The sequence below is a fragment of the Mustelus asterias genome, chromosome 1 (assembly GCF_964213995.1).
Source record: "Mustelus asterias chromosome 1, sMusAst1.hap1.1, whole genome shotgun sequence".
Lineage (NCBI taxonomy): Eukaryota > Metazoa > Chordata > Chondrichthyes > Carcharhiniformes > Triakidae > Mustelus > Mustelus asterias.
This window is the reverse complement of record NC_135801.1, coordinates 36469621-36488632: the sequence shown is the minus strand read 5'-3', so window position 1 is coordinate 36488632 and position 19012 is coordinate 36469621. Positions and strand designations below refer to the sequence as shown.

Sequence of the window (19012 nt, the reverse complement as noted above, 5' to 3'; positions counted from 1 at the left end):
GAGCACTGAGAGCTTTATTCACCCTGACACTGTAAAGAGGTGTGGACTCCAGATTCAACCTGCCAAACAGACAATCTCTATGGCATCAAGGTCCCGGTCTGTCCCTGTGCTAGGACGTTGTGTGGTAACTTTGAAAGTGCAAGGCACAATTTACGAGCGATTCAGGCTCCTTGTGTTGCCGCATCTTTGCGCACCAATTCTCCTCGGACTAAACTTTATGGTCCACATGAAGAGTGTGATCCTACAGTACGGTGGGCCACTCCCTTCGCTGACAGTAGGGGAACAGCTGCAGTCTCCAAATTGTCCAAAGCGCCCCGCCTGCAATCTTTCTACATTAAAGATCACCACACCCTCTTTATTCAAGAATCTGGTACCAGGCTGCAAGCCCATCGCTACTAAAAGTAGGCGTTACAGCACTGAAGATCGGATCTTCATCAGATCTGAGGTTCAGCGACTCCTCAAAGAAGAGATCATACAGCCCAGTGTTAGTCCGTGGAGAGCACAGGTTGTGGTGGTCAAGAGCGGGAATAAACCCCGGATGGTCATTGATTACAGTCAGACCATTAGTCGATATACGCAGCTGGATGCGTATCCCCTCCCACGCATATCTGATATGGTCAATCAGATTGCGCAGTACCGGGTGTTCTCCACCATAGACCTTAAGTCCGCCTACCACCAACTCCCCATTCGCCCAGAGGACCGACACTACACGGCCTTTGAGGCGGATGGTCGTCTGTATCAGTTTCTTAGGGTTCCATTTGGTGTCACCAATGGGGTCGCGATCTTCCAGCGTGCTATGGACCGAATGGTGGACCAGAACAGGCTGCGGGCTACCTTCCCGTACCTGGATAATGTCACCATCTGCGGCCGTGATCAGCAGGACCATGACACAAATCTCCAGAACTTTTTACGCACTGCATCTCACCTGAATTTGACCTACAACAGGGAGAAGTGTGTATTCCCTACGCGCCGGTTAGCCATCCTGGGATACGTGGTGGAAAATGGGGTCATTGGCCCTGATCCAGACCGTATGCGCCCCCTTGCCGAACTTCCCTTGCCCACTAGCGCAAAAGCACTGAGAAGATGCCTAGGCTTCTTCTCCTATTATGCGCAGTGGGTCCCCAACTACGTGGACAAAGCCCGTCCGCTTATTAAGTCCATGACTTTTCCACTCACGCCAGAGGCCCAATTGGCCTTCAAGGAATTGAAACACGACATCGCGAAAGCCACGATGCACGCGGTAGACAAATCCATCCCTTTTCAGGTGGAAAGCGATGCATCTGATTTCGCCCTGGCCGCCACACTAAACCAGGCGGGCAGGTCCATCGCGTTTTTTTCTCGCACCCTCCAAGGCCCCGAAATTCGGCATTCAGCGGTGGAAAAGGAGGCCCAGGCCATTGTGGAGGCCGTCAGACACTGGCGCCATTACCTGGCGGGAAAGCGGTTCACCCTGATCACGGACCAGCGGTCCGTGGCGTTCATGTTCAACAACACGCAGAGGGGCAAGATCAAGAATGATAAGATCTTGCGGTGGAGAATTGAACTCTCCACCTATAACTACGATATCATGTATCGTCCAGGGAAACTCAATGAGCCCTCGGATGCCCTCTCGCGCGGAACATGCGCTACTACGCAGGAGGATCGCTTGAACGCCCTCCATAATGACCTGTGCCATCCTGGGGTCACTCGGCTCTACCACTTTGTCAAAGCCCGCAACCTGCCTTACTCGGTGGAGGACGTCAGGTCGGTGACAAGGAGCTGTCGGATTTGCGCGGAATGCAAACTGCACTTTTACCGACCTGACCGGGCACATTTGGTCAAGGCCACTCGCCCCTTCGAGAGGCTGAGTGCGGATTTTAAGGGCCCCCTTCCCTCAACAGATCGGAACGTGTACTTTCTGAACATAATAGATGAGTACTCCCGGTTCCCGTTTGTTGTCCCCTGCGCGGACACGTCGACTGCCACGGTGATCAAGGCATTCCGTGATCTTTTTACCCTGTTCGGGTACCCCAGCTATATCCATAGCGACAGGGGCTCGTCGTTTATGAGTACTGACTTGAGGCAATTCCTGCTCTCATACGGGATTGCCTCTAGTAGGACCACGAGTTACAACCCTAGGGGTAATGGACAGGTGGAAAGAGAGAATGCTACAGTCTGGAAGGCTGTCCTATTGGCGCTGAAGTCCAAAGGCCTTCCAGTCTCCCGTTGGCAGGAGGTCCTCCCTGATGCGCTTCACTCCATTCGCTCCCTCCTGTGTACGGCAACCAATGCTACTCCCCACGAGAGGATGTTCTCATTCCCTCGGAAGTCGTCCTCGGGGATATCTTTACCAGCCTGGTTGACGTACCCAGGACCCGTCCTTCTGCGGCGACATGTAAGGGCCCGCAAGTCCGACCCCTTGGTCGAACAGGTCCACCTCCTCCACGCCAACCCTCAGTATGCCTATGTGGCATATCCTGACGGGCGAGAGGACACAGTCTCGATCCGAGACCTGGCGCCCGCAGGGGACGTAGCAACTCCTGTCGCTCCCATACCCCCAGTGACGAATCCCTTATCCCTTATTTCTCCCCCGGACGTGGCGCGGACAGCACCGGGACCAGTGCTTAACAGTTTTACTCCAATGCACAGCTTGCCTGAGCCCCGAAGATCGGCGCCATCGCAGAATGTATCGGGATCCCCTGCACTACCGCTTCATCAGGGTCAACCGGCCTGTGAGTCCGTGGGAGAACAGCTGGACGCTGTTTTGGGGAGAACGCCACCGCAAGCACCTACTCCGGTGTCACCGCCGGCATTGAGGAGGTCACAACGACGGTGCGGTCCTCCAGACCGTCTGAACTTATAATCTGTTGACATTTTAGTCTGTTTTCGTACCCTGCCGGCCTTTGTTCTCAAAGGAGGGGTGAATGTGGTGAACCATCGTTGGTTCCCACTGTGGGATTGTTCTAATGTTGTTGTTGGGTTGTTCTAATGTTGTTGTTGGGCTAGGGTGGGATTGATACACCTGTGGTTGTTACTGTTGTGGCACATCCCGGTCGGGCTCCGCCTCCTGGGAGAGGTATAAGACCCCCTGCTCGGGCAGGACCTCTTCAGTCTGGGATAGTGTGTTAAAGTTCTGTTCGTTCCATTGTTGGTTAATAAAAGCCTTCTTTTACCGAAGCTTCGTGCCTCGTGTCCAATTGATGCGCATCACTATGTTATATGCTTAAGTCCAGAGTGGGGCTTGAACCCATGACCACGAGGTGAAATGTAATTACTGACTTGAGCTAATCACTTCCCCAAAAAAGAGATGCAGCAACAACACAGGGAACTCAATTGGATCCAGAATAGGGCAGTTAGCTTGTTGGGGTTTATGCCAATAAATTTAGTATGCTATGAGATTAAGGTGGCCATTTATTCTTTGGGAAATAAGAAACAAAATGGAGCAGAAGAGAGAAAGGATTTAGAGATACAGATCCACAAATCATTAGATACAATAATATAGGTTAACAAAGCCATAAAAAAATACAAAGAAGGCACTGGAGTTCATCTCCAGTGAAATGGAATAACTCAGTTAGACCACATGAAATAAACCTGTGCGCACTTCAGGTCTCCATTTTTAAAAAAACTGAAAGTATTGGAGGAGATGCAAAAAGGTTTACAAAGGTTCAACCAGAACGGAGAGGCTACAACTATCAGGAAAGACTGACCAGGCTGGGTCCTTTTCTCTAAAAAAGAAAAGGTTGAAAGGTAACCCAATACAAGTCTTTAAAATCATGATGGTGTTCATTAGGGTAGATGGGTGGCACAGTGGTTAGCACTTCTGCCTCTCAGCACCAGGGACCTGGGTTCAATTCCCAGCTTGGGTTAGTGTCTGTATGGAGTTTGCACATTCTCCCCGTGTTTGTGTGGGTTTCCTCCGGGTGCTCCAGTTTCCTCCCACAGTCTGAAAGACATGCTGGTTAGGTGTATTGGCTATGCTAAATTCTCCCTCAGTGTACTCAAACAGGCACTGGAGTGTGGTGACTGGGGGATTTTCACAGTAACTTTGTTGCAGTGTTAGATTTATTGGGGCGGCACGGTAGCACAGTGGTTAGCACTGCTGCTTCACAGCTCCAGGGTCCCGGGTTCGATTCCCGGCTCGGGTCACTGTCTGTGTGGAGTTTGCACATTCTCCTCGTGTCTGCATGGGTTTCCTCCGGGTGCTCCGGTTTCCTCCCACAGTCCAAAGATGTGCGGGTTAGGTTGATTGGCCAGGTTAAAAAAAAAAATTGCCCCTTAGAGTCCTGAGATGTGTAGGTTAGAGGGATTAGCGGGTAAATATGTGGGGGTAGGGCCTGGGTGGGATTGTGGTCGGTGCAGACTCGATGGGCCAAATGGCCTCCTTCTGCACTGTAGGGTTTCTTTGATTTCTATGGTAATGTAAGCCTACTTGCGATACTAATAAATAAACTTTAAATGTACACCAGATATCTTCACTTGTGGAGTTCAAAACTCAGCCATAAATAAAAGATCTTTTTCTTGAGTTCTCTGCCTGAAGGCAAGTCCTTGGTGATTATTTGCCAAATCACAGCTGTGTTGTGATTTTTTACGATGCTTAGGGTGAGGAGTCAGATCCCAAGTTGACCTTGGCTATAATGGGGATTGATCTCTGTGCTGTTGGCATTAATTTGATCCACATGTTAACAGTCTAACCAACTGAACTAACCTCCCCCCTGCCTCTCCACAAATCTATGATAACCACTAATAAATCTAATGAGGAATTAAGAATAGATTTTTTAAACTCAGAGAATGGTTAGAATATGGAATTGCTAATACATAGAGAGGTTTAGACAAATTGCACAGATGCATTTAAGGAGAAACTTCACCCATTTAAGATGGAGATGAGGCAAAAAAAAAATTCTCTCAGAAGATCGTGAGTCTCACTGGAAGAGAGAAATATGGGAAATATCCCCATCCTCAACGAAGGGGGTGCCCAGCACATCAGTGCAAAAGATAAGGCTGAAGTATTTGTTACAATCCTCAGCCAGAAGTGCTTAATGGATGATCCATCTCAGCCTCTCCAGAGGTCCTCAAAATCATAGAAGCCAGTCTTCAGCCAGTTTGATTCACCCCACATATCATGAAAACAGCTGAAGGCACTGGATACTGCAAAGGGTATGGGTCCTGACAATATACTAGCAATAACACTAAAGATGTGCTCCAGAACTTGCCGTGCTCCTAGCCAACCAAGCTACTCCAGCACAGTTACAACACAGGCATCTACCCAGCAATGTGAAATTTGCCCAGGTATGTCCAGTCCACAAGAAACAGAACAAATCCAATCTGGATTTATTGCCCCATCAGTGTAGTTTTGATCATTAGTAAAGTGATGGAAGGGGATATCAACAGTGCTATCAAGCGGTATTTGTTTGGCAATAACCTGCTCACTGAAACTCAGTTTAGATTCTGCCAGGGCTGTCAGCTCCTGACCCCATTACAGCCTTGTTTCAATCATGGACAAAAGAGCTGAATTCAAGAGGTGAAGTGAGAATGACTGCCCTTAATATCAAGGCTGCATTTGACAGAGTATGGCATCAAGAAGTCCCAGTAAAAATGGAGTCAATGGGAATTAAGGGGAAAGTTTTCCTCGGGTTGGGGTCATACCTAGCACAAAAGAAGATAGTTGTGGACATTGGAGGTAAGTCATCTCAGTCCAGGCCATCATTGCAGGAGTTCCTCAGGGTAGTGCCCTGGGCCCAACCATCTTCAGCTACTCCACCAATGACCTTCCTTCCAATCATAAGGTCATAAATGGGGATGTTCGCTGATAAGTGAACAATGTTCAGCACCATTCGTGACTCCTCAGATACTGAAGCAGTCCATGTCCAAATACAATAAGAACTGGATAACATCCTGACAAGTGGCAAGTAACATTCACACCACACAAGTGCCTTGCAATGACCATTTCCAATACGAGAGAATCTAACCATTGCCCTTTGACATTCAAAGATATTACCATTGCTGAACCTCCCACTATCAAGATCCTGGGGTTTACTATTGTTCAGAAACGGAAGTGGGCTAGCCATATAAATAGTATGGCTACAAGAGCAGGTCAGAGGCTACAAATCCTGTGGCAAGTAATTCACCTTGATGAGTTCTGTTTTTGCTCCAATTTTACCCTGATTTAATAAATAGAATGCAGTAGATTAATTAGTGCATGTTAGGCCACAATCAGTTATGGCATGGCCTACTTTTTCAAGAGGGAGTGCTTTTACCCCCACTTTTATGTAATCTCGCTTTTCCCTTCCCAACTACCATAGTTTTTATTCTGTTACACAGTAAGAACAAAACAAAATCTAAACATTCTTGAGAAATCCAAAGATGTGCGGGTTAGGTTGATTGGCCATGCTAAAATTGCCCTTAGTGTCCTGGGATGCATAGGTTAGAGGGATTATTGGGTAAATATGTAGGGATATGAGGGTAGGGCCTGGGTGGGATTGTGGTCAGTGCAGACTCGATGGGCCGAATGGCCTCTTTCTGTGCTGTAGGGATTCTAAGAAAACCTGCTGACTCCCCAAAGCTTGTTCACAATCTACAAGGCACAAGTCAGGAGTGTGATGGAATACGCTCCCCTTGCCTCGATAGGTGTAGCTCCAAGAAGGACAAAGCAGACCTACTTGTTCGGCACTCCATCCACAAACATTGACTTCCTTCACCACTGACACAAAGTAGTGAGTATTGCCACAAGATGCATTGTAGGAACTCACTAAGGCTCCTTACACAGCAAATTCCAAACCCATGATCACTACCACCCAGAAGAACAAGACAACCAGTACATAGGAAGTTCCCTCTAAGGGACTCACCATCCTGACTTGGAAATATATCGCCATTCCTTCACTGTTGCTGGGTCAAAATCCTGGAACTCCCTCCTGAACAGCATTGCGGGTGTACCTACAACACATGGACTTCTCAAGAACAATTAGGGGTGGGAAATAAATGCTGGCCCAGCCAACAAAGCCTACATTCCATGAATTAATAAAAAATATTTCTAATTTATCTTCTTTCCCTTAGTTGGCTAGCCAACATGAAATTGCATTGTTCAGACACTCATGGGCAGAAAGGGACACTGTGGTGCTTGAATGCCAATCATGCGTGTTCAATGAATGTAAAATTCAGACCCTGGAATCAGAATTAAGCAGCACTATAAAATTCAGAAAAATGTTATGTATGAACATCACTGGGAGTTGCACATATTGTAAATTTGTTTAAAGACATGTATTTATTTTACAAACTTGCACTCATATGCTGCCTTAGTACATATCGCCAAAACATTTTACATACAATGAATTACTTTGAAGGGCACTTCAGTGTTTTGTAAGTTGGAGCAAAGCTGGCACCTGAATATATTGCAATACTGAATCACATTTTAATCCTAATAATAATGAATGATCCCCGTTGGCAAAGCTAAAAAAAAACATTTATTGATGATGATGAATCACTGCCAGTCCTTCGTCTGTGACCTTGTATATTTCTACACCATTCAATCTAATGTAATACCCCTCAGGATCGGAGTGGAGGGTTGCTTATAGGAAACCCACGTAGATATGGGGTGTACGTATAGGAACTTTTATTACTTGCCCTGCAGTAGGTTTTGGAATGTGACCTCGTCCAGTGCTGGTGGGAAGTGCTCGGGCTTCAGGTGGACGGTGACCGCTCTGAAGCGGTCCACCCTGGCGATGCTTGGGAGGGAGAAGGCTGCAGAACGGGCCCCGGGGTTCAGCGCTGCTCCGAGCCCGTGCGCCTCTCCACCAGCCTGCCCCGCGCCGAGACAATGGGCCCGCGTTCCAAATACAACGGCCCGCCCTCGAGCTCCAACGGTCACCTTCCAGGCTCGCGCCACCACCTGCCCAACGCCGAGTCCCTGCAGGTAAAGCATTGCTGCAAGCGAGCACTGAGGAAAGCCCTGCTGAGAGGCCAACTGCCTGCTACCGCATACCATCAGATTAAAGCCTCACTGCCGCCACGGACGTCTTGTTGACTATATCACTCTCCCCACCCCGGTAAGGGACCAGTCTTATTGACTATATCACTCTCGTCAGCCCAGTCAGGGACCAGTCTTATGCCTATATCACTCTCCCCACCCTGGTCAGGGACAAGAATAGAACCAACATTTTGAAACGTTAACTATGTTTCTCTCTCCACAGATGCTGTCAGTCCTGCTGAAATTTCCCAGCTTTTTTTTGTACTCTCTCCTCTGTTGGCTGGCAGGCAGCTTTGTGAAAAATAGACATTTAAAAAAAAAACACAATGCTCTGCAGGCACAGAAAATGTTCTCATAAGAGGAAAGATTGAAAACAGTTTTAATGACATGAAGCTGTCGTTTATTTTTGTTTAAGGAAGATTATAACTCCTATTAAGAGAATTTGATAGCTAATCATGCATGTTAATTTGGACCAATGCTTTTGATCTTAACTGCTCTGTATATTATACCAATTTTTGATGCAGTTTAATTTATCCTGCAATAACCAATCTGAAACTGGTAGTTGTAATATGGATTACAACCAGGCAATACCCTATTTATACTGTCAGGGTTACATTGCAACTCTTCTGCCCAAGAGAGACATTGGGTACTTGTGTTTACATAATGCACAATAGCTGTACCCTAAGAATAAGATACATAAACTGATGGATCCCTTTAAAGACTAATTTGGTCCAGACTTCCACACATGCCTCATAGTGTATGTGCAAATGCAATTGATTAGCTCTGGCAAATATCACTTGTTAGAGATAATTGATATTTTCTGATTTTTAAAAAACGCTATCAAATAGAGACAGCTCCAAATAGATGTACGATAGTTGGTTATCTGTTTCATTCTTCTCAGTGGTAGTATTCTCTCCTCTGAGTCAGAAGGGCTTGGATTTCAGAGATTCCAGGTTGACACCTCAATGCAGTACTGAGGAAGTGCTGCACTGTCAAGAGATACACCATTTTTTGGATTCAATGTTAAGTCTCATGTATTCTCCCAGGTGGATGTACAAGCTTCTATGGTATTATTTGAAGAAAAGCAGGGGAAATCTCCCTACTGTCCTAGCCAATATTAATCCCTCAACCCCCTAAAAACAAATTATTTGTCATATATCTCATTGGAGATTGTGCAATTCCTTGCTGTTGGCTGTCTTGTTTTCCTATAATAATTGTGACTACACTTCAAAAGTGATTAATTGGATGTAAAACCCTTTGGGACATTCTGAGGTGGTGAAAGATGCTGCATGAATACAAGTCAGGGGCGGCACAATGGCACAGTGATTAACACTGCTGCTTCACAGTGCCAGGGACCCGGGTTTGCTTCCCAGCTTGAGTCACTGTATGGAGTCTGCACGTTCTCCCAATGTCTACGTGAGTTTCCTCCGGGTGCTCCGGTTTCCTCCCACCGTCCGAAAGACGTGCTAGGTAGGTGCATTAGACGTGCTAAATTCTCCCTCAGTGTACCCGAAAAGGTGGCGGAGTTTGGCGACTCAGGGATTTTCACAGTACTTATTTGCAGTGTTAATGTAAGCCTACTTGTGACACTAATAATAAATAAACTTCCTTTATTGCTCATAATTGTCATTCTTAATATTTCCTGGACCTGACACCTCTTGGGATTTGAGCTTGTAATTTTAATGTGTAGAACTGAAGGACTGCTGCCCTGTTGAAGGTGTCATCTTTCCAATGAGATCTTACTCTCAGGTGGATGCAAAAGATGCCATGGCACTAATCAGTGAAGAACCAGGGAGTTCTCTTTATGATGTATTGGGCATCATTTGTCCTTCAAACGATACCTAAAATAAGATGATCTATTCATTTATTTCAATGCTTTTTTGCTGTAATTTGTGTGTAAATTGGCCGACACTTCTGCTGCAACAGTGACTATGCTTACAGAGGCTGTGAGCTGTATTGGGACATTCTAGGATTGTGAAAGGTGCCATAGGGCAGCACAGTGACAAAGTGGTTGGCACTGCTGCCTTACAGTGCTAGGGACCCGGGTTCAATTCCGGCCTCAGGTGACTGTATGAAGTTTGCACGTTCTCTCCGTGTCTGCATCCTCTGGGTGCTCTGGTTTCCGCCCACACTCCATAGATGTGTGGGTTAGGTTGATTTTTTTTTGTCTTTTAGGGGTGGGTTAGGTTGATTGGCCATGCTAAATTACACTTTAGTGTCAGGGGAATTAGCAGGGTAAATACGTGGAATTATGGGGATAGGGCTTGGGTGGAATTGTTGTCGGTACAAACTCAATGAGTTGAATGGCCTCCTTCTACACTATGATACAAATGCAAATATTTTCTTGTTAGTTACCACTAATTTGCATCCCATATTATATAAGACAATTTAATTGGAACTATACTATATTCGTAAAATCAAGATATCTCGAGAATCAACAAAAATGAACAGTGGTAATGAAACATTTGTTTCGCGCGAATTAAATAAACTAAGTGCGTTTTAAACAACACCTTTATTGGGACACAGAAAGAATCAGGCGCTTCTTTGTGGTTGATTATGGTAATAGAGAGCCTGCCCTTTCCCCTTTGACAGGGAAGTTTAAACATTGCAGCTGCCGCATGGAAACAGCGTTGTGTTGCTGAGTGAGAGACGCTGCTCTCTCCAATATGCACCATGTCGTCGAAAAAGAAAAATAAGTCCAAGGCGGCCAGGAGCCAAGAGAATCAGGGAGGCTCGCCGAGGGTAAAGGCGGAATGCTGCTCACCTCCAGCCGCCTCTCCCGGGGCTCTCAGGCCAGGAGGAGAGGAGGGCAGTCTTGACACAGCCCCCCAGGCCTGTTTCTCACTGACTGTCACTGATAGCCTGGAGAAAGGTAAGGCACGCGCACCTTCCAGTTTACGGAAGAAACACAAATATGTTACCCATGATCTTTGAAGTTAACAGCTTTTGAGCTTGGTGTGAAAGTACAGACTTGGTGGATTTGTTGGGTGATTTATGTGGATGATATTTTTATGTTTTGTTTTGTGAAAAGGTTGGTATTGTTACTGAAAAGAAATTGCACAAAGTGTTCATATTGATTCTATCAGAAAGAGGTCCTTACACAGAAAAGTAGTTGCAGTTCTAATGTTCGGTTACACACATTCCATTTCACTAAAATAAATAGTGGATGAAATGAACAGATCTCGGATAATGTTTTGTTCTGCATTCGAAGGGCATCTTTGAATCTTGCAGTAGCATTACAAGTTTAAACGTAGCAAAAGTCTGTTTACATTACTGTACCTTATTTGTCCATGGGATGTGAGTGCTGGCAAGGTCAGCATTTGTGACCCAACCCTATAATTAATTGCTCTTGAGAAGATGGTGCTCGGCTGCCTTCTTGAACTGCTACAGTCCATGTGGTACAGATACATCCACACTGCTGTTGGGAAGGGAATGCCAGGATTTTGACCCAGGGATTTGTGGTTTGGAGGGAACCTGCAGGTGGTGGGATAGGGGTGGCACAGTGGTTAGCACTGCTACCTCTCAGCGCCAGGGACACGGGTTCAATTCGAGCCTCGGGTCACTGTCTGTGTGGAGTTTGCACATTCTCCCTGTGTCTGCGTGGGTTTCCTCCAGGTGCTCCGGTTTCTTTCCACAGTCCAAAGATGTGCGGGTTAGGTTAATTGGCCATGCTAAATTGGCCCTAGTATCGGGGGATTAACAGGGTAAATATGAGAGGTTACGGATTGTGGTCGGTGCAGACTCGATGGACCAAATGGCCTCCTGCACTATAGGGATTCAATGATTCTATAGTCTTTCCATGTGTCTCCTGGTGGTAGAGGTTGCATGTTTGGAAACCGCTGTTACAGGAGGCATGGCGAGTTGCTGCAGTGCATTTTGTAAATGGTACACACTGTGCAATGCGGTGGAAGGATGGAATTTTTAAGATTGTAACATCCTGGATTGTGCTGACCTTGAATCATGCTCATCTGGGAAAGTGGAGAATATTCCATCACACTCCTGACTTTGAATCATAGAGTGGAATTATTTGTTTAAATGGTGTGACGGTGGCTTCTGCAGCATGAGTCTTGCTGGTTGGAATAGTGGAAAATCACTTCTGTTTCCGTGCTTGGAAGATCATTAATTATGCACAGATGAGTAGCCCTCCAAACCACCTGGCAGATTGGGAACTGATTTGACTGCTCTGCTATTACCTGATGTGGAGATGCCGGCGTTGGACTGGGGTAAACACAGTAAGAAGTTTAACAACACCAGGTTAAAGTCCAACAGGTTTATTTGGTAGCAAAAGCCACACAAGCTTTCGGAGCTGCAAGCCCCTTCTTCAGGTGAGTGGGAATTCTGTTCACAAACAGAGCATATAAAGACACAAACTCAATTTACATGAATAATGGTTGGAATGCGAATACTTACAACTAATCAAGTCTTTAAGAAACAAAACAATGTGAGTGGAGAGAGCATCAAGACAGGCTAAAAAGATGTGTATTGTCTCCAGACAAGACAGCCAGTGAAACTCTGTGGGGGTTACAGATAGTGTGACATGAACCCAATATCCCGGTTGAGGCTGTCCTCGTGTGTGCGGAACTTGGCTATCAGTTTCTGCTCAGCGACTCTGCGCCATCGTGTGTCGCGAAGGCCGCCTTGGAGAACGCTTACCCGAATATCGCCTTCGTGACACACGAAGTGCAAACAGACACACAAATCAAATTACAGAATACTAGTAAGCTGTTCTGTCTGGAGACAATACACATCTCTTTAACTTGTGTTGAATGCTCCCTCCACCCACATTGTCTGTACATTTAAGACCTGTAGAGATTTGCATTCTAATCAGTATTCTGTAATTTGATTTCTGTGTCTGTTTGCACTGTTTGAGAACAGATGTCCACTCCATCTGACGAAGGAGCTGTGCTCCGAAAGCTTATGGTATTTGCTACCAAATAAACCTGTTGGACTTTAACCTGGTGTTGTGAGACTCCTTACTGTGCTTACCCCAGTCCAACGCCGGCATCCCCACATCTGGGAGGCCATAGCAGAGGAGATCAGTGTGGCTGGCCACTGCACCCGCAGAGGCATCCAGTGCAGGAAGAGGATGAATGATCTCATCTGCTCCATCGGGGTGTGCCATCCTTCCACCCCTTCCAATATCAAACTCATCATGGTGTCATGTACTTAAAGGACTATTGTCCTCAGGGATCACATGTAATCATTAGTGGGGAACACATATCACCACTGATTTGCTCATGGAAGCTTTCACATCACCACTATCTCATCTATCATGTTTCTCACTTTCCATCCTCTGCTCCACCAAGAGATGGCTCACCATATATGCATGTTTCCCAACCTCGGCCCTATCCCTTCTCATCACATTCCTTTTGTCTTCATCCAGAGTAAGCTGGCCCACAACAGACAGGAAAGATCCCAGCCCAGGGAAGGGATGGCTGACATTGTTCCCATCACCCAGTTCAAGGAGGATGCTGCAGAATTGGCTGGGGAGGACAGGGTCACACTTGTGGGGAAGGTAAGGTTGGCCTGTCCCAGCAACCTTGTACAGATGACACCTCCATGAGTTCATCATGTCCTGACATTCACAGTGAGTGACATGCAGTCTTGTATCCTGCCTGCTTGCAAACAAAAACTCTCAATTATAGGTACCAGCAGATACAAGGAGACAGGCTGGCCAACATAAGCCCCAGACTACCTCAGATGAGGAAGCCACTAAGGAAGAACCATCACTGTGCCCACCACTGCAGAGTCACACCTCGGTGGGGCATAGCTCTAAGTTAGGCATGGGGTCACCTACTGGAGAACACTTCACTGATGCGTCCCACCGCACTCAGAGGAAAGGACAGTCTAAGTCTCTGGCACTCGGAAAACTGCTGGAGACCAGCCAGTTGTTGAGTCCAAGTAAGATGATGAGCCTCTGTAAGCAGCCGTCAATGCAATGCTGAAGATGCAACGACAGGCAGTGGATCATCAGGCAAAGATGCAGCAGTCACTCAGCAGACTGGAGCAAACAATGGAGGAGTCCACCTGCGTTCTGTCTGAATTCATGGTTGTGACATGCCAGTGCCTCGAGATTACCATAGGAAGTTTGGCAACTGCCATGGAGGCCTTGGTCCAGCAAGTTTTGCTGGATTGGCACTTGGCCCTGGTCCCCTGGTCACACACAAGTGGGTCTCATTTAATGTCTAGGCAGGAGCAAGACGAGACATCTTGACCTCCTTTCAGGTTCCCCTTTTCCTCAAGGAGTCAGGGAGGGATCTTCGGGTACCCACAAGGAGGATCAGTGTCGGCCAAACACCCTGAATGCCTCCGCTCAGGACATTCCTAAGGGTGTCCAGTTGCTCTGAATGCCCTCTGCCTGGGATCCAATCTGCTCCAGCTCCTCATGCTGACAAGGGTACATTTCTGCAGTAGAACAGGAGACCCTTACCAGGCCGGATCCCTGCATGCCTTGTGACACCAGAAAATGTCTGCTAAGGCTACGTTCCGATGGGTGGCCATCTTCCATTGGCTTCACTTTATTTCTGGATTCTGGCACCAATTAAAGTGACTTGGGCTCGTCTTCACCCTGCTACTGGGATGGCATTATCCCATGGAAGTTGACCCTCATAACCCTCTTAAGGTTCCTGGCCTTCCTGCCCTTCCTCCGAGGAGTTCTCCCTCTGGCAAGTGTCACTCCTTTGCAGCGCTAGGTTCTGATGGAGGCGCTCCCTATCTGGAGTATACTGCAGTGCCCCACCTGAACAGTCCAAACAATGGAACCATATCTTCAGAATGCCAATGATCTGCTTGAATAGGTGTAGCACTGTGAGCAGCATGGTACCACACCTCAGGAACACACTGAGGCTGACAAACGGTGACGTGAGCCTGTGTTTCAGTGGGTATTCCTTATCCCTAAACAGTTGTCCTTGTAGATGCTCAGGACCTTCGAATAACTCCAGCACCTGCAGTAGTGACTAATGATGCATCAGTTTTTTATTATTGTTTTACGGAATGTGAGCATTACTGGTTAAGCCAGCATTCATTGTCCCTTTTTACATGTCCTTGAGGAGGTGGTGGTGAGCTGCCTTCTTGAACTGCTGCAGTCCCTGTGGTGTAGGTACACCCACAGTGTTGTTAGGTAGGGAGTTCTAGTATTTTGACCCAGCCCTAAGCCATGGTGAGTGGTCTGGAGGGGAAATTGAAGGTGGTGGTGTTCCCATGTTTTTTTTTGCCCTTGTCCTTTTCGATGGTAATGATTGTGGATTTAGAATGTGCTGTCTAAGAGACATTGGTGAGTTCTTGCAGTGCATCTTATAGATGGTACACGTTGCTACACTGTTCGTTGGTTGTGAAGGGAGTGAATGTTTGTGGATGAGGTGCCAAACAAGTAGGCTGCTTTGTCCTGGATGATATCAAGCTTCTTGAGTGTTGTTGAATCTACACTCATCCAGGCAAGTGGAGTGAATTCCATCATACTCCTGTCTTGTGACTTGTAAATGTTGGCCAGGCTTTGGGGAGTCAAGAGCCAAGTTACTCGCCACAGGATTGCTAGCCTCTGACCTTCTCTTGTAGCACAGTATTTATATGGTTGTTCCAGTTCAATTTCTGGACAATGGTGACCCCCATGCTGTTGATGGTGGGAGATTCAGTGGTGGTTTGATTCTCTATTGTTGGAGATGGTCATTGCCTGACGTTTGTGTGGTGTGAATGTTACTCGTCAATCCAAGTCTGGATATTGTCCAGGTCTTGCTGCATTTGGACATAGAACATAGAAGAGTACAGCACAGAACAGGCCCTTCGGCCCACGATGTTGTACCGAGCTTTATCTGAAACCAAGATCAAGCTATCCCACTCCCTATCATCCTCCATGTGCCTATCCAATAACCGCTTAAATGTCCTAAAGTGTCTGACTCCACTATCACTGCAGGCAGTCCATTCCACACCCTAACCACTCTCTGAGTAAAGAACCTACCTTGGACATCCTTTCTATATCTCTCACCATGAGCCCTATAGTTATGCCCCCTTGTAATAGCTCCATCCACCCGAGGAAATAGTCTTTGAACGTTCACTCTATGGACTGCTTCAATATCTGAGGAGTCACGAATGGTGCTGAACAATGCTCAATCATCAGCGAATATCCCCACTTCTGACCTTATGGAAGGAAGGTCATTGATGAAGCAGCGGAAGATGGTTGGGATTAAACACTACCCTGAGGAACTCCTGCAATTATGTCCTGGAATTCAGATGATTCGCCTCCAACCACCATCCCACCATTTTCCTCTGTGCTAGGTATTAATCTAACCAGGTTTTCCCCCCGACTCCCTTGACTCTAGTTTGACTAGGGCTCCTTGATATCACACTTGGTCAAATGCTGCCTTGATGTCAAGGGCAGTCACTCTTACCTCACCTCCTGGAATTCCATTATTTTGTCCATGTTTGAAACGAGGCTTTAATGAGGTCAGGAACTGAGTTTTTGTTTTTAGCATATCTTCACACACATGCTTTTTTTCCCTTTGGGGAACCAAGGGTAGATTATGGCAGGGCAAGTGCCATTTGATAGCACTGTTGATGATCCCTTCCATCACTTTATTGATGATCAAGAGTAGATTGATGGGGTAGTAATTGGCCGTGTGGATTTGTCCCGCTTTTTGTGGCCAGGACATACATGGACAATTTTCTCCTTTTCCAAGTAGATACCAGTGTTGTGGTTGTACTGGAACAGCTTTGCTAGAGGCATGGCATGTGTATGGACTCTGCCACGGAGGACAAGAACCACATTGGCATCTTTAAGTATGCCTAGTCTGTTTCAGGCCTGATTCTCCCTGCTCCCTGGATTCTCCAACCCTTGGGTGCAGCGGGAATCCAGCAAGAATCACTACTGGCCTCCACAAACAGAGACCAAGTGTGGTAACCATGCTAGTGGGCTCGGAGGTCAGGGATATGGCTGGGCAGTGCCAACGTGGCACCCTAGTAGTGCTAGATGTAAACTGTCAGGGTGCTGGGGGCAGTTCTGTGGGGTGAGGCCCGAGGGGAGCAGGAAGGTGATCATGATGGCGGACATGAATACTTTGCGTCGGTATTCACAAAGGAGAGGGATGTGTTGACTGGGAGTGTCTCGGAGGGGAGTGTTGACCCGTTAGAGAAAATCTCCATTACAAGGGAGGAAGTGTTAGGTTTTTTAGGGAATATAAAAACTGACAAATCCCCAGGGTCTGATGGAATCTATCCAAGGCTGCTCAGGGAGACGAGAGATGAAATCGCTGGGCCTCTGACGCAAATCTTTGTCTCGTCACTGGACGCAGGTGAGGTCCCAGAGGATTGGAGGATAGCTAATGTGGTCCCGTTATTTAAGAAGGGTAGGAAGGATAACCCGGGTAATTATAGGCCGGTGAGCTTGACGTCCGTGGTGGGGAAGTTGTTGGAGAAGATTCTTAGAGATAGGATGTATGCGCATTTAGAAAGGAATAAACTCATTAACGATAGTCAGCATGGTTTTTTGAGAGGGAGGTCATGCCTCACTAACCTGGTGGAGTTTTTTGAACTAGTGACTAGAATGGTTGACGAGGGAAGGGCGTGGATGTCGTCTATATGGACTTTAGTAAAGCGTTTGACAAAGTCCCTCGTGGTAGGTTGGTGCAAAAGGTTGGATCTCATGGGATAAAGGGGGAGGTGGCTAGATGGGTGGAGAACTGGCTTGGTCACAGAAGACAGAGGGTGGTAGTGGAAGGGTCTTTTTCCGGCTGGATGCCTGTGACTAGTGGTGTTCCGCAGGGCTCTGTATTGGGACCTCTGCTGTTTATGATTTATATAAACGATCTGGAAGAAGGTATAACTGGGGTGATCAGTAAGTTTGCGGACGACACAAAAATGGCTGGACTTGCAGATAGTGAGGAACATTGTCAGAGGCTACAGAAGGATATAGGCTGGAAATTTGGGCAAAGAAATGGCAGATGGAGTTCAATCCAGATAAATGCGAAGTGATGCATTTTGGTAGAACTAACGTAGGGGGGAGCTATACGATAAATGGCAGAACCATAAAGGGTGTAGATACACAGAGGGACCTGGGTGTGCAAGTCCACCGATCCTTGAAGGTGACGTCACAGGTGGAGAAGATAGTGAATAAGGCATATGGCATGCTTGCCTTTCTAGGACGGGGCATAGAGTATAAAAGTTGGGGTCTGATGTTGCAGTTGTATAGAACGTTGGTTCGGCCGCATTTGGAATACTGCGCCCAGTTCTGGTTGCCACACTACCAGAAGGACGTGGAGGCTTTAGAGAGAGAGTGCAGAGGAGGTTTACCAGGATGTTGCCTGGTATGGAAGGGCTTAGTTATGAGGAAAGATTGGGTAAACTGGGTTGTTCTCACTGGAAAGACGGAGGATGAGGGGTGACCTAATAGAGGTGTATAAAATTATGAAAGTCATAGATAAGGTGAACGGTGGGAAGCTTTTTCCCAGGTCAGTGGTGACGTTCACGAGGGGTCATTGGTTCAAGGTGAGGGGGGGGGGGGGGGAGGTTTAACACGGATATCAGAAGGACATATTTTACACAGAGGGTGGTGGGGGCCTGGAATGCGCTGCCGGGCAAGGTGGTGGAGGCGAACACACTGGGAACATTTAAGACTTATCTAGATAGCCACATGAACGGAGTGGGAATGGAGGGATACAAAAGAATGGTCTAGTTTGGACCAGGGAGCGGCGCGGGCTTGGAGGGCCGAAGGGCCTGTTCCTGTGCTGTAGTGTTCTTTGAAATGAAAGGGGACTCATTGGGAGGCCCCCAATGTCCCGGCGATCTACATTGTGGAAGTGGGTGTGGAAACATGCCTTCAATTGCTGAGGGGATGGTCCCGATGTTCGTCGGGGAAAGGAGGGGAGATCTTCAATTTCATTTTGATATCGGGGCACCCTAAAAAGGGTGCCTGATCTCTAAAGCCAGGCTTGCCGGAGTGGTTAGGGTGCTCTCAGAACCGGTACAAAACTCACCCCCTCCCAAAAAATGAATAAGTGTGGGAAAATTGTGATTTGTTCCACGCCGGCAGGACACTTAGTCATTTTTTGGATAAATTCTGCCCTTGAATATAAACTCACCCAG

The 19012-nt window shown here is 47.1% G+C and overlaps 2 protein-coding genes across 6 annotated transcripts in view; one reads left to right on the top strand and one right to left on the bottom strand.

The window, feature by feature from the left end:
* nudt6 (nudix (nucleoside diphosphate linked moiety X)-type motif 6) overlaps positions 1-7957 on the bottom strand; it is a 232293-nt gene extending 224336 nt beyond the window's left edge. For both annotated transcript variants that reach the window (XM_078211281.1, XM_078211273.1), the window contains exon 1: positions 7597-7957. In XM_078211281.1, the coding sequence (XP_078067407.1) occupies positions 7597-7957 (361 nt within the window). The remainder of the gene's footprint in view (positions 1-7596) is intronic.
* Positions 7649-19012, top strand: part of afg2a (AAA ATPase AFG2A) — a 476777-nt gene continuing 465413 nt past the window's right edge. For 2 of the 4 annotated variants that reach the window (XM_078211230.1, XM_078211240.1), the window contains exons 1-2: positions 7967-8018; positions 10532-10811. In XM_078211230.1, coding sequence (XP_078067356.1) covers positions 10613-10811 — 199 coding nt within the window. In that variant the 5' untranslated portion in view covers positions 7967-8018; positions 10532-10612. Of the gene's footprint in view, positions 8019-10531; positions 10812-19012 lie in introns of all 4 variants that reach the window. The other 2 variants (XM_078211250.1, XM_078211259.1) reach the window with 2 other exon arrangements.